The sequence below is a fragment of the Mirounga leonina genome, unplaced genomic scaffold (assembly GCF_011800145.1).
Source record: "Mirounga leonina isolate KUSES-001 unplaced genomic scaffold, KU_Mleo_1.0 Mir_171, whole genome shotgun sequence".
In the NCBI taxonomy this organism is placed as follows: domain Eukaryota; kingdom Metazoa; phylum Chordata; class Mammalia; order Carnivora; family Phocidae; genus Mirounga; species Mirounga leonina.
In genome coordinates this window covers 13284884-13299228 of record NW_023270436.1, presented here as the reverse complement: position 1 = coordinate 13299228, position 14345 = coordinate 13284884, and the positions used below count along the sequence as shown (strand labels likewise).

General features: G+C 45.8%; 1 protein-coding gene across 1 annotated transcript in view; it reads right to left on the bottom strand.

The window, feature by feature from the left end:
• The window catches only part of FBXW8 (F-box and WD repeat domain containing 8), a 120357-nt gene extending 114051 nt beyond the window's left edge, over positions 1-6306 (bottom strand). The window contains exon 1 of the mRNA XM_035017086.1: positions 5989-6306. Within this exon, the coding sequence (XP_034872977.1) occupies positions 5989-6306 (318 nt within the window). The remainder of the gene's footprint in view (positions 1-5988) is intronic.
• Between the last annotated feature and the right edge of the window lie 8039 nt (positions 6307-14345).

The window sequence follows — 14345 nt, the reverse complement described above, 5'->3', positions numbered from 1 at the left end:
AGTTAACTTGCCCAAGGTCAAACGGTAAGTTAAGCAGGGTCTCAATTCTGCTTACTACGGATTTCCCAGCACCCAGCTGATCAATAAATATGGTTGATGATTAGAAAACACATACATTCCCATAGTTAGGGCTGCTTGAAACACCCACCTAAAGGTGGACATCTGTTGTTTCTGTCATTTCCTGCCCAACCCCCCCCCCTTGGTCACCTTCGCTTAATGACGCTGACGCCTCCACCACCCCTTTATCAGGAGTGGGAGTGGATACAAGCCTGGCCAACCTGAGTCCGTGATTGGCCCGAGGATGAACACATGACCCAGTCTGGACCAATGGGAATTTAAGTTCATAACAACGCTGCAGAGAACAGATGCTCTCTTTCTCCTTGTTGGAAGCAGATAGAAAGTTAAGACTGGAGAGCACCTTGGTGGCTCAGTCAGTTAAACGACTGCTTTCTGCTCAGGTCATGATCCTAGAATCCTGGGATGGAGTCTCGCGTCAGGCTCCCTGCTCCACAGTGAGTGTGCTTCTCCCTATGCCCCTCCCCTCATTCTCTCTCTCGCTCTCAAAAATCTTTAAAAAAATTTAAAGAAAAGAAAACTGGAGTTGCTGGTAGCTATTTTATCCCAAAGTGGGGGGGGGGGGGGGGGGGGGGTCTGCCTGTGAATAAAGACAACAAAAGGAAAGCAGGACGAGGACACGGAGATTTCTAGTTGCATGATCTAAGCACCCACACCTGGAATCTTCAGGTACACTAACCAATAGATTCCAGTTGGGCTCCTTAAGCCAGTTTGAGTTGGGTGCGGATTGCCTGCGGCTCAGAGTCCTGACACATCACTTAAATAAAAATGGGACCCTGCAACTGGACAGCACACATACCAAGCAAAGAAAGAAGCATCCTCGAAATTATGCTCAAGTGCCCCCACCACCTCTGAGAAGCTGGAGTTTATGGAGAGAGGGAAATGTAAGAAAAGTGCCTGTTGCCTCTGAAAATCTGTCTGGAGCTGTAGCAATTCTTTTACTCGTTAAAACCATATACTAAAAAGACAGTTTAGGTGTCCCCATTCGTCACCTAAAAATACACGGCTTCTCAGTGCTATTACTTAAAGCTTCCCAAAAGAAGACAGGGCCCACTTCTAAATTTTCATCTCAGCTGTGCTTGTCCATCAAATGTCTGGCCTGCACCCAGCCAGATGACCCTCCAACGCATTGCTGTTCACCTGCTCCTCGAAAGGCAAATTAACTCTTGACTGCCAACTTACTAGCTGGCTCGCACTCTAGTGAGGATACCGCAGGCTCTGAGGTGAAAGAGGCCGCAAATACAACACAACAGAACGCCCTGGCCCAACGGAGCGCACAAGGGGCTGGGGGGAAAGCACCCCAAAGAGAGGGGATGTTAGGAGGTGGGACCAGATTTGTAGTTCTCCCTCATGTCAAGTGGATCAGCCTGCCGGGAGTTTCTGTGGAGTCTCAGGTGGAACTAAATCTTCCTTCTCGGGAGTCAGCCATGGATCAAATAAGGATTCTTGGGAAAACAAACGCAAAGATCACAAACTCATGACCCAAGGCAGACCCAGCCCACAGAAGATTTCATTTAACCAACAGTGTGAGGACTTAAAAACATTTTTTTTTTGCATTAGTTACCAACAATTAAAAATGGGAGGAATTGGGGGCACCTGGATGGCTCAGTAGTTAAGTGTCCGCCTTTGCTTCAGGTCATGATCCCAGGGTCCTGGGATCGAGCCCCATGTCCGGCTCCCTACTCGGCGGGGGGGGGGGGGGGGGGGGGGGGAACCTGCTTCCCCTGCTTGTATGCGGTTGTGCTCTGTCAAACAGAATCTTTAAAAAACAAACATGGGAGGAATTTGAGTGATGGATGGCATTAAGGGCCACTACTTTGTTCATTCTTGCCTGTATCCAGGCAGTGGAGGACTCCACCCTAACTCTAGACTTGGCCATCTGGCTCACTCTGGCGGATGTGACAGTAACAAACATGACCTGAGCAGAGTTTGAAAGCACTTGGGCATTAGAGCTTGCCCTCTTGCAGCTCTGAGAAAGCCCATGCAGGGCTCACCTGTTGGATGATGAGACACATAGCGCACACACACACCCCCAGCAACTAGCCAGCTGCCAGAATCAGAGCTGCCTAGCTAACCAGCAGCTAACCTCAGACATCTGAGTGAACCCACCCACACCCAGCCCAAACTGCCACTCTGCAAAATGGTGAACTAAATAGTGGTGGGTTGTTTTTTGTTTTATTTGAGAGCGCGCGAGTGCACACACGAGTGGGAGGAGGGACAGAGGCAGAAGCAGCAGACTCCCCACTGAGCAGGGAGCCGGACCTGATCATGACCTGAACCGAAGGCAGACGCTTAACCGACTGAGCCACCCAGGTGCCCCTAAATAGTGGGGTTTTAAGCCAAAGTCCTGGGTGTTTTCTGTGTGGCAAAAACTGATGTAGTCCACATAAAAATGAACATTCCCAATTACAAAACAAAAATCTAAAGACCCTGCCACACTGGGACCACATTCCCACAAGGCAACAACCAGTTGAGATGGGCAGTGGCTCCCACCTTTAACCCAGCTACCGCGTGTATCCCCTAATTTTTTTTTTTTTTTTTTAAAGATTTTATTTCTTTGACACAGAGAGACACAGCAAGAGAGGGAAGACAAGCAGGGGGAGAGGGAGAAGCAGGCTTCCTGCGGAGCAGGGAGCCCAATGTGGGGCTCGATCCCAGAACTCTGGGATCATGACCTGAGCCGAAGGCAGACGCCCAATGACTGAGCCACCCAGGCGCCACCCCCCAATTTATCACCTTCTCATCTCGCCCATGCTGAGGTCGAGTTCAGTTGCCATAGGTCGTCTCAGTTAGATGCTGTTATATTTATGGCAGAGAAGAAAGTACAATACTGTATTCTACATACTTGAGTTACTATCAGGTAGGAAAGCCTTTATAACCACCTTGGAAAATTGTTTGTCAGGATCTACTAAGGCTGAACATCTGCATACCTATGACCTATCAACTCCACAATTAGCTATATACCCAAGAAAAATGAATACACAGGTTCCAAAAGATGTGCAAAGTGTTCACAGCACTACTCCCAATTGTCCCAAACCAGCTGTTAAACTAGTCAAGAATGTCCATCAACAGAATAAAACGTGACCTATCCATAGATGAATTTCACACATAATGCTATGTGCTAGAACTCAGACACAAGCAAGTACATGCTTTATGATTCTACTTATCGTTCAAAAACAGAAAATTAAAATAAGGTGTTAGAGGTCAGGTGAGAACACATGGGGGTTCTGACAAACTGAGAATGCTGTTCTGAAATCTGGGTGTTATTTACATGGATGTGTACACTTGTGAAAACTCACCAACCTGGACATTTATGATTTTATACAGGGTTTGGTCTAAAACTTTTAAAAGTAGAAAAACAAGACCAAGAGAGCTAGGTTTCAAACAAAATGGTTAAGTATTTTTTAGGGATATCATGAAGGCAATTCCTATACTGTCATGTTTCGTACTTAATGTGACAAAAATAATAGCCATCATGGGGCACCCAGCTGGCTCAGTCAGTGGAACATGTGACTCTTGACCTCAGGGTTGTGAGTTCAAGACCCAAGATAGGTGTTAAAGAGTACTTAAAAAAAAAAAAAAAGAACCATGAGTTAAAGCATTACAGATATATGGCTGGAATCTGGAGAGATACATAACAAAACACCTGGTGAACTAGGAAAAAGGACTGAATGAGCCACTCCGAGGCTACCTCACTCATTTGCATGATCTGCCTGACCTCTGGGGCTTATAACCACTGACATGGGAATCCAAGCCTTTTCTGTAAAGGTTACCATCAGTTCTCACATTTAGGATACTGGGGAGGTTGAATGCCCCTAAAAATCAATTACTTTCTTAATGCGTATCTGTCAAATGGGGCAAACAGCAGCCACTGGAGAGGGTTGTGGGAGAACTGAAGATCTTCAAGCCCTTAAGGCAGTACCAAGGAGATTGAGAGTAATTTATAGCCGTGTTGATTGCAAATTAAAAAAAAAAGGTGCCCTGAAGGTTGGATGCTGTTCATAGGATGCAGAGTCCAGTAGCACCTAATATGGTGATTCTGCAGACAGAGGAGATCATGGGCACACACTCCAGAGCAGCTTTCTTCTAATTCCGATGTGCCCCTTGGATCCTACAGTAGGCAGGCCCCTTCCATTTCTAGAAGACTTCATTTAAGGCTCCACTATTTTTGGTCTCAATGCCTATCCCTCAGGAGTATTAGGGCCAGAAAGCCTTGAAGAATCAAGATAGTAAACCAAAGGAAGCTGTACAGCAGAGAACAATTTGGTCTCAAATTTGCTTGACCATCCCAACCATCACATTTCTAAGAGCTTCCTCAGGATATTGATTAAGCAGATCTAGGGACACACCAGAACCTGTCTTTTAATAAGGCCTAAGGGGATTTTTACACCAAGTTTGCAAAACTACTACCTGGTGAAATTTACAGCTTAACAGACCTGGATCCAAATTCAACCCCCAAAACTTATCAGCTAGGCATCCCTGGGGCAGTTACAGAAAACCTCTTTGAATATCCTCATTCATAAAAGGAGATACTAACAATATGGACTTTCCAGGATTGTTATGAAGCCTGAAGACACTGCCACGCTCAGCAGGTTGGATTTTCGCTGTGAGGCCCCAAGTGTGCCTTTGTCCTAACAATCCACTTTCCTGTTTCCCTCTACCATCAGAAGCTGGTCTTACCTTAACCTACAAATCTACTTCCATGGGAGTGATTTCTGCATAGATCTGGAATGTCCTGAGCAACTTCTCCAGTGCTAAACCACCTTCCCAAGGCATTGAAAGATTTTTACATCTGCCAGACTTCCTCAGTGATGACCCACTTTTTATAGAAGCAGACATGATACCAGCATGAATTTTCATACACCTAAGAATTGTCACATTGGATGAGTTTATAATGCATGTACACAGAAAAAGATTTTAACCTTAGAAGTAGACCAGAAACTTGGTGGAAACTCCTAGAGCTATTAATGTTATCTGAACAAAACTATGTTAAATAGGCCATTATTTCTAGAAACTCGCCAATTACAGAATTACTCTGAACTGGGAAGCTGTAGAAGCCTTCTTTAAGCCTAATTTAAATCAAACCAGGGGCGCCTGGGTAGCTCAGTAGTTAAAGCTCTTGACTTTTGACTTGGGCTCAGGTCAGGATCCCAAGGTCAGGAGATCTAGCCCAGCATCGGCCTCCGTGCTCAGCAAGGAGTCTGCTTGAGGATTCTCTCCCTCTCTGCCGCCCCCCCCAAATAAATAAATCAAACCATTAAAATTTGCTGTATTTCCTAACCCTTAACCATGGATGTGTTTTAGATGATCCTGATTGTATCAACTTTGTGAAGGGTTTTTTTTGGGGGGGGGGTCCTCCAGATTCTCAAAAGGATCCATGCCCATGAAGTGGTTAAGAACCTCCATGCTAATGACCGTGCCCACAGGATTTGCTTTCCCTTTCTTTTAAATACATGTACAGATGGAAAAAAACGTAGTACAAACATTATACAGAACAAAGTTAAAATTGCTTCCTATCCCTGTGCTGAGACCCCCTTCCTAAAAGCAACGCTTTCCAAAAGAGTTGAAGAGCAGGATATCCTCAAACTGATACGGATAATTTCGGGCTAGATAATTTTTTCTGGATGCTGTGCATGCACTGTAGAATGTTCAGGAGTATCCCCGACTTCCACCCACTAGACTCCAGGATCAACTCCCCCAACCCAGTTGTGGCATCCTAAAAAGGTCGGCAGACACTGCCACTATGGGGGAACAAAGTCAGCCCAGAGTGGGAAGCACCCCTTCCAGAGATGCTCTATGCCTGCAGACACAGGGTGGCACACACTTTCCGATTCACTGGGGGGGGGAGGGGGGGGGGCTTGAAGCAGGGGCAGGGGCAGGCCCGGACCTCGGCAGGAGGCGACGGCCACTCACCAGGTCGCGGATGAGCTGGTCCACCAGCTGCTCCCCGCCCCCGGCGCCCTCCCGAGCCGGAGGGGAGCGGGAACGGCTCGCCGCGTCCTGCCTCTCGGCCCGGGTCGCCCGCGCCGCCGGGGGCCGCCCCGCACCCTCCAGGAGGCCCTGGGCCAGCGCCAGGTACCCCGAGGCCTGCTCGCCGCGCCCCGGGGCCACTTCGGCCCGCCGCGGCCGCCGCTCGGCAGCCTCGGGCCGCCGCCGCTTCCTGAGCGCCTGGGCCTGCGCCAGCTCCTCCTGCCAGCGCCGGCGGAACTCCTCCAGGCTGTGATCATCCATCGCCGCCGCGCTCGGCCCTCCGCGTCCTCCTCGGCCCGCCGGCTGCCACGGGACAGTCCCTCCGCGGGAAGTGTCCGCCGCGGCCGGAAATCCGCGCCGCCGCCGCGCTCGGGTTCCGGGTGGGCGGCCCCGCCCCCGGCGCACCCCTCGAGCGGTCCGCCGCGCAGCTGGCTCGCGGCGCGCCAGGCCGAAGTTGGGGGCCTGACCCCGTGCCCAGGCTCTGCGCTTTCCCGCCTGCGCTCTTGTCAAGCGCGGACTTGGCGCCAAGCACCGTCTCTTTGGGCAAACGTGCATTGCGCACTTACTGGATGCCAGGCGCTGGGGATTCAGCGTTTAAATCTGGCCCCCTGCCCCCACCCTATCACTCCCTTCTTGGGGTTTCAAGTTGGGGGGGGGGAAGGAGACGACATTCAACAAAGGAATAGGAAGGCTTGAATTAGTGGTAGCTGTTGATAAAACAAGGTAATACAGTAAGGCACGGGGTGGGGATGGGGGCTTCACTTGAGAGGAATGTTCAGGGAAGGCATCTCGAGACGGCATCTGAACTAAGAGCTAAAGGAGGAGAAAAACCAGCCGTGGACAGATCTCAGAAGACATTTCTAGAAGGAACTACAAGTGAGAAGGGAAAAGAAGTGGCGTACAATCGTATCCATCTTCCAAATGCTTTGAACCTGCTCTTCCCTCCGGGAATTTTTCTCCCCCCTTGACCTTGTTAACTCCCACACATCTTCCCTAACTCAGCTCATACCTCCCTTAATCCCCCCCCCCCCCGCAAAATGAGGTCACCTGGTTATTCAATCCTATAGCTTCTCATACCACAGAACACAGTTCGTGATTTTTGGATTCATGTAACTGGTTAATATCTCCCTTTCCTACTGGACTATCCATTCTTAGCTTGGAGTCTGGAGGTTGGTAGGCATTCAATAAGTATTTACTAACAACCCCTTCAGATGAGAACTACTGTCCCCACTTTACAGATGAAGAAACTGAGCTAAAAAAAAAAAAATCACACAGATGGTCATGTGAATACTCAGGGTTTTTTTTTCCCCCCACTCCAGACCTGACCTTAACCTAATCATACAGCCTATTTGCCTAAGCCAGCTAGGAACCATTTGACTAATTTAGTTACCATGATTTTTCAGTGCAAGGATATTAACAGCATGGTGATCAACAGCCTGGGCCCCAGAATCAGACAGACAAATCTACTTGGGAATCCCAGCACCCTCATTTACTCTCATCGCCTTTCTTCCAAGAATTCCATTTCTAGGAATTTATCCTAAGAGAAGAAACTGGAGGATGAATTCAAGAATACCTTCAAGGATGGCACCGGAGCATTGTTTTATTTTTAAAGATTTTATTTGACAGTGAGAGAGGGAACACAAGCAGGAGGGAGTGGGAAAGGGAGAAGCAGGCTTCCTACTGAGCAGGGAGCCTGATACGGAGCTCGATCCGAGGACCCTGGGATCATGACCTGAGCCGAAGAAAGACGCTTAATGACTGAGCCACCCAGGCACCCCGGAGCATTGTTTTATAATACTGAACATTGGAGGCAATCTAAGTAACTGACAATACGCCATTGGTTAAATAAATTTTGCTCCCATTAGAATGTAAGAAAGATCCTAACTAGAATATCAGCTCCTTAAGAGCTGAGACGGGATCTGTTTGTCCATTGCTAGGTCTTTAGCACTCAAAACCATGCCTGGGATATAGTAGCTGCTCTAGAATAATCAGTGAACTACTATGTAGCTACTAAATATTACATGAAGAAAATTTAAATCCCATGAAGATATAACCTAGCAAGAGAAAGCCAGGACACATCAACGTACAGTAAATGCCAATACTTTTTTTTTAAAGTACATATGCAGAGCTCTCTAAAGAGGGCCGGATTATGGCTTAGAATATACAGATATAAATCAAACCACTAGTTTTCTACAATGAACGTTAGCCTAGCCCGGATTCCCCCAGAAAGCAGAGCCTGAGACCTGGGCTTGCAGGTAGCTAGTGTATCAGGGATTATGGAGAATAGGAGTGGGGTACCAAGAGGAGTGAACAGGGTAGGAGGGAGAGCTAATCCAAAGACCATTTTGAGTTGGTCCTGCTGCGGGCAGCTTACACTCCATCCCACAGAGACCTTCCAAGCAGCCTTGAAGACACCGAAGGATTGTCCTCCCAAGAGATCAGAAATGGAAGACAGACTTTATTCACTCACCCATCCTCCATTAGAGAAAGGTTAAGGAAAGTTTTTCCATCATCTCCTAATTCCAAGCTGAGTTTAGGGAAATGAGTTGTTATCCATGTCCCACACCAGGGAAGCAGAGATGCCCTGGGGCAAAAAGCAAGACCTACTCCATGCAGCTAACAGGAAGGACTGTCCAGTTACCCATACACAAAGCTAATTACTACAGCAATGGTGAAGTAAAAGGGGAGTAGAGGATGGGATGTGGGGCATAAGAAAAGTCCAGTAAGTATTCCTTTTGTAATAAAACAATGAGCGGTTTTCCTCCGAATATTTAGCTTACATTCTGCTTCATACTAGGTATTTTCCGAATAGGATTCCAAGGCTCAGTTAAATTTGTTTTATCTACTGGTGAGTCAAAAATCCAAATACGGCTTTTCTGATAGCTCTGCAGTTTATGGAACATCTAATATTTAAGACAAAACCATATTTAAAATACCTAATTAAGATGTTTAAAAAAACGTTTCCTCTGGTCCTTTTAAAGGGATTTTTACAGGGACAATGCAGGCAGGCTAATGCAGTCATTTGTCACCCAGAGAAAGTGAAGAAAAAAAGGAAAAAGAAAAACATACCAAGAGGAAGATGCTCTTCTCTTCAGTATTGCCTACCATTCACTGACAATATTTATGTTGATTTTATCTTTCCAATAGGAAATTCCTGAGCCTCCCATTTCCTCAAATGAAAAATTAAGAAAAAAAAGCACCTTCCCTTCAGAGTGACTGTAAGGCTGATAGAGGTTTATAAAACTAGCACCTGTAAGTAACACAGTAGGCATTCAGTAAATGCCGGCTAGGATCCATGGTAATAAGTCTTGGCCGGCAGAGATTACATCCAAAATATGCTCCATAAGTCTGGTGTTCCACGAGACCTACCTGTGTTCTCGATCATGTGTTCCTTGCAAATTCAAGCCATTAAAATTCTTTGGTTACAAGTCTTACTAGTTTAAGAAGCAATTGAACTCAGAATGGCTCACAAAGTTAAAATGAAAAATAACCAGATCCTCAGAATCAGATCAGATCCAGGGATTTCATTACAGTAAGTCATGAGCCATCTGTTTTGGATGATGTCACCACCTGTCTTCCATCTTCTAAGACTTAAATTCCCAGAGCAGAGCTTCTCAGTGTGGCCCCCTGACCAGCATCACCTGGGAACCTGTTAGGAACGCAAATCCTCAGCCCAGAACACGGAGTCAAACTCTGGGACTGCAACCCCAACAATGTGTGTTTTAACAATCCCTCTAGATGCTTCTGATGCACAATCTAGTTTGAGAACCAGTACCCCAGAGAATCATCAGGATGGCCTGGTTCCTTGAGGAGTGGGGGCTTGTAATGGGCTCAGTTTCCAGGACTACATGAAATGGGGAGGCAGAGTTCCCCAAAAGAGAAGAGGCAGGGAGAAATATTGGGACAAACTAAAACATCTACAAGGCTATCACAGGAGGGAGACTCTGGAAATTCAGTCTTCAGGTGTCCCATGCCATCAGAGTTTTCTACTGCCCACTGTGGGATCTGTTGTGTATCTCCCTCAAAACCCAAGTTCAGGTCTACCAGAGCCCCAGAAAGATGCTGGAAAATGGCCACCATCCTCCCCTAAGTACCTCCTGTCTCAGTCGCCCTCCTCAGGCTAGTCACCAGACTACTAAGGTGCAAGGACTTCCTTACCTCAGGGTCAGGTAAGGCTCAGAAAAGTAGAGAGGGCGGGGGACAAAAGCAGAGATTATTAGTTTGTTCTCAGGTACAAGAAGATGTACCAAGTTCCTAAGGCTGCTGGGACAAGGGGCTTAAAACAACACACAATCATGCTCTTACAGTTCTAGAGGCCAGCAGTCCAAAAGCAGTTTCGCTGTGCGGAAACCAAGGTGTCGGCAGGATCATGCTTCCTCCAGAAGAGACTGTGTCCTGCTTTTTCCAGCTTCTAGAGCTGCGTTCCCAGGCGTGTGGTTCCTGCCTTCACGTTCTAAGCCAGCAGTATAGAATTTTACTTCAGCCACTGCCTACCTTCTGTCCCTGGGTTCAAGTCTGCCTCTGCTTCCCTCTTCTTATAAGGAAACCTGTGGTTACATAAGTCACACCTGGATAACCCAGGATCCTCTCCTCCTCAAGACCCTTAATTCAGACACATCTGCAAAAGCTTTTTCACCATTTAAGGTAACATTCACAGGTTCCAGGGATTAGGACCTGGCTATCTTTGGGGGCCATCATTCAGCCTACTGCAGAAAGCCTTCAGTGACCACAGACTCAAAAAAAGTCACCAATAGGTGACTCCAGAAAACAAAATGAGGCACATGAGGGGCGCCTGGGTGGCTCAGTCATTAAGCGTCTGCCTTCGGCTCAGGTCATGATCCCAGGGTCCTGGGATAGAGTCCCGCATCAGGTTCCCTGCTCGGTGGGGAGTCTGCTTCTCCCTTTCCCTCTCCCTCTGCTCGTGTGCTCTCTCTCTCCTTCTCTGTCAAATAAATAAATAAAATCTTTAAAAAAAAAATGAGGCACATGAGCCGGGTGTATACTGTCCCAGGCTGGAGCGTGGATGCCCATCTAGACAATACTCTGCTCCACCCACCTGCTGGATCTCAATCCAGATCATCTGAAAATAAATATCTTGATTTTCAATTATTAGCAACAAATTCCACTTTTTTAAAGACTAAAGATTTTTGTTAAAAGTGTAACTTGCATTCGGTAGGCTTCAAACCCAGCAGTAGTTCATTCTTGAACAATCCATGAGGTAGGACAAAACTTCCTTCAACTTACACTAAGATACCTCCTGAGCTCTTGTGACTGGGATGGGAGAATCATACCTCGTTTGGGATCATTAATGTGTGAGGAACACCAGGAGATTAACATCAAAAGTAATACAAGGAAATGATTATGATTTTAAAGTACATTGTTTAGACACATCAAAAACATCAGAATGGTATGTAGCCATTTTGAATATCAACATGACCCTGATGTATCATTCTGGGTATTATTGCCCTTTATTGTTATTTTATGCCTTCATAATCAATAAAATTTAAAAATCTGTGGGGGAAAAATAAAACTTTGGTCTTTAAAAAAAAGAAAAGCTATCTGTAGCAAGAAACAATTTGCTTGTTCTTGAGAATTCCCCCATCAGTAATTTCTTTTCTAAAAAAGGCTGCACATGGGCCGCCTGGGTGGCTCAGTCGTTAAGCATCTGCCTTTGGCTCACATCATGATCCCAGGGTCCTGGGATTGAGCCCCACATGGGGCTCCCTGCTCCGCGGGGAGTCTGCTCCTCCCTCACCCTCTGCTGCCTCCCCCTGCTTGTGCTCTCTCGATCTCTCTCTGTCAGATAAATGAATAAAATCTTTAGAAAAACCTTTTTTTAAAATAAAATAAAAAATGCTGCACAGGCAGGATTCAATGTCAGCTGTCAGCTACAGACTTAGTCATTCAAAAGAAAGTTATCCCATATGGGCACCGCTCCCCATCTCTCTCCCCCTCATCTCAATCTCCTCCTGCTTTTATTGAAACCCCCTCCAATCTGCCCCTTTAATCTCCCCAGCCTGGTTCCAAAGCCCCTCCCTTTGAAACTTTACCTTCTCTCAGAGAAGAAGCAGGTTCTGTCCTTGGGTCCCTTTTATCTCTCGAGAATTCAGCTCCAGCCCAGTGCTCATCAGAGATGCTTTACTCAGCCATCTCTGGCACACAAGGAGGACATGATGATGTTGGTCCACAAGACGGGTGTTCTCACTCCAGCTCAGACTCTGAGACTCCAAGAGCCGATTTCCTCGCCTGTCCATTTAAAAAGCAACACGCAATGAGAAGCATGAGATAGGACCTGGAACCGCCATTCTCTGGGTGCACATGAAGATATTCTTCTTTTTTTAAAATATTTTATTTGTAAGTAATCTCTATACCCAACATGGAGCTTGAACCCACAACCTTGAGATCAAGAGTCACATGCTCCACCGACTGAGCCAGCCAGGTGCCCCAAGATATTCTTGTTATTAGCTTGACTTTGACCCTGACTCCTCGAAGAAGTTCCCTTATGTTATTATATTTTTTTGAGATTTTATTTAGAGAGAGAGTGTGTGTGCAAGTGGGGTAGGGGCAGAGAGAGAGGGAGAAAATCTCCAGCGGACTCCGTGCTGATTGTAGATCCCAACACGGGGCTCGATCCCACGACCCTAAGATCATGACCTAAGCCGAAATCAAGAGTCAGATGCTTAACTGACTAAGCCACCCAGGTGCCCCTATTTTTTTTTAAGTTTTATTTATTTAAGTAGTCTCTACACCCAGTGTGGGGTTTGAACTCATAACCCCGAGATCAAGAGTCACATGCTCTTCCAACTGAGCCAGCCAGGCACCTCACTAACATTTTTTTAAACTCCAAATCATTTCTCCCAACTTGTCTCTTTGCAACTCCAACCAAGTTTTTCCTATCTCAGCAAACTACACCACTACCTGGATGCTTTAGCCAGGAACCTGGATCTCACATCCACAAATCCTGACAAGTCTACCTCCATAATATATCTTCAATCTGTCTGCTTCTCTCCATCTCCCCCACCATCCTAGTCCAAGTAGAGACACCAAGTAGATAAAATACAGGATGCCCAATTAAATGGAAATATCAGACAGACAATGAATTTTTTTTCTAAGTATGCCTGTGCAAAATTTGAATTTGAGATGAGCAAAGAATAACTTTTTATTATGAATATGTCTTATGCAATATTTTGGGGGGGGCATACTTACATTAAAAATAATCCTTCGCTTATCTGAAATTAGAATTTAACTAGGTGACCTGTATTTTTATTCACTAAATCTGGCAGCCCCAAGTCCAAGGCAATAACATTGCACCTGGACCACTGCAGTTACTCCTAACTGGTCTCCCCACTTCTATTCTAGCTTCTGGCAATGAATCACACAGTTACCAGAGGACTTTTGTAAAAGTGAATCATATCAGGACACCCCATTTAAAAAACCTTGAGGTGCCTCCATGTTCTTGAAATAACAAGATCATTTTTGAGAACAGCTTTATTGAGATACTATTCACATACTGTACATTTACCCCTTTGACGTGTACAATTCAATGGCTTTTAGAATATTCACAGGTATTTATAACCATCACTACATTGTATTTTTTTAAGATTTTTATTTTTAAGTCACCTCTACACCCAACGTGGGGCTCAAACTCACAACCCAGAGATCAAGAGTCACATGCTCTTCCAACTGAGCCAGCCAGGTGCCCCCATTACTGTATTTTATAACATTTCCACCATCCCAGAGAGAAACCCCACTTGCTTTGGCCATCATCCCTAATCCTTTCATAGACAAGCATAATTCTGTATTTTCTGTATAGATTTGTCTATTCTGGACATTTCATATAAATGGACTCATATGATATGAGCTTCTTTCACTCAGCATCATGTTTTGGAGGTTCATCCATGTTGTAGCATCTATTAGCACTCTGTTCTTTTTTATAGTGGAATAATATTTCATTGCATGTATAGACCACATTTTGTTTATCCATTCATCCATTGATGGACATTTGGGCTGTTTCCACCCTTTGGCGATTGTGAATATGCTCTGAACACTCATTACAGGTTTTTGTGCAGACACATGTTTTCATTTCTCTGGGTTATACACTTGAACTGTTGGGTTAAGCCATTTATTTTTATTTTTTAAGTTTTAATATATTTATTCATTTTAAGAAATCTCTACACCCAATGTGGGTCTCAAATTCATGACCGCAAGTCAAGAGTCGCATACTCCTCTGACTGAGCCAGCCAGGAGCCCTTGTTGGGTTAAGTCATTTAAAATCATGTTTAATCATTTGAGAAACTGCC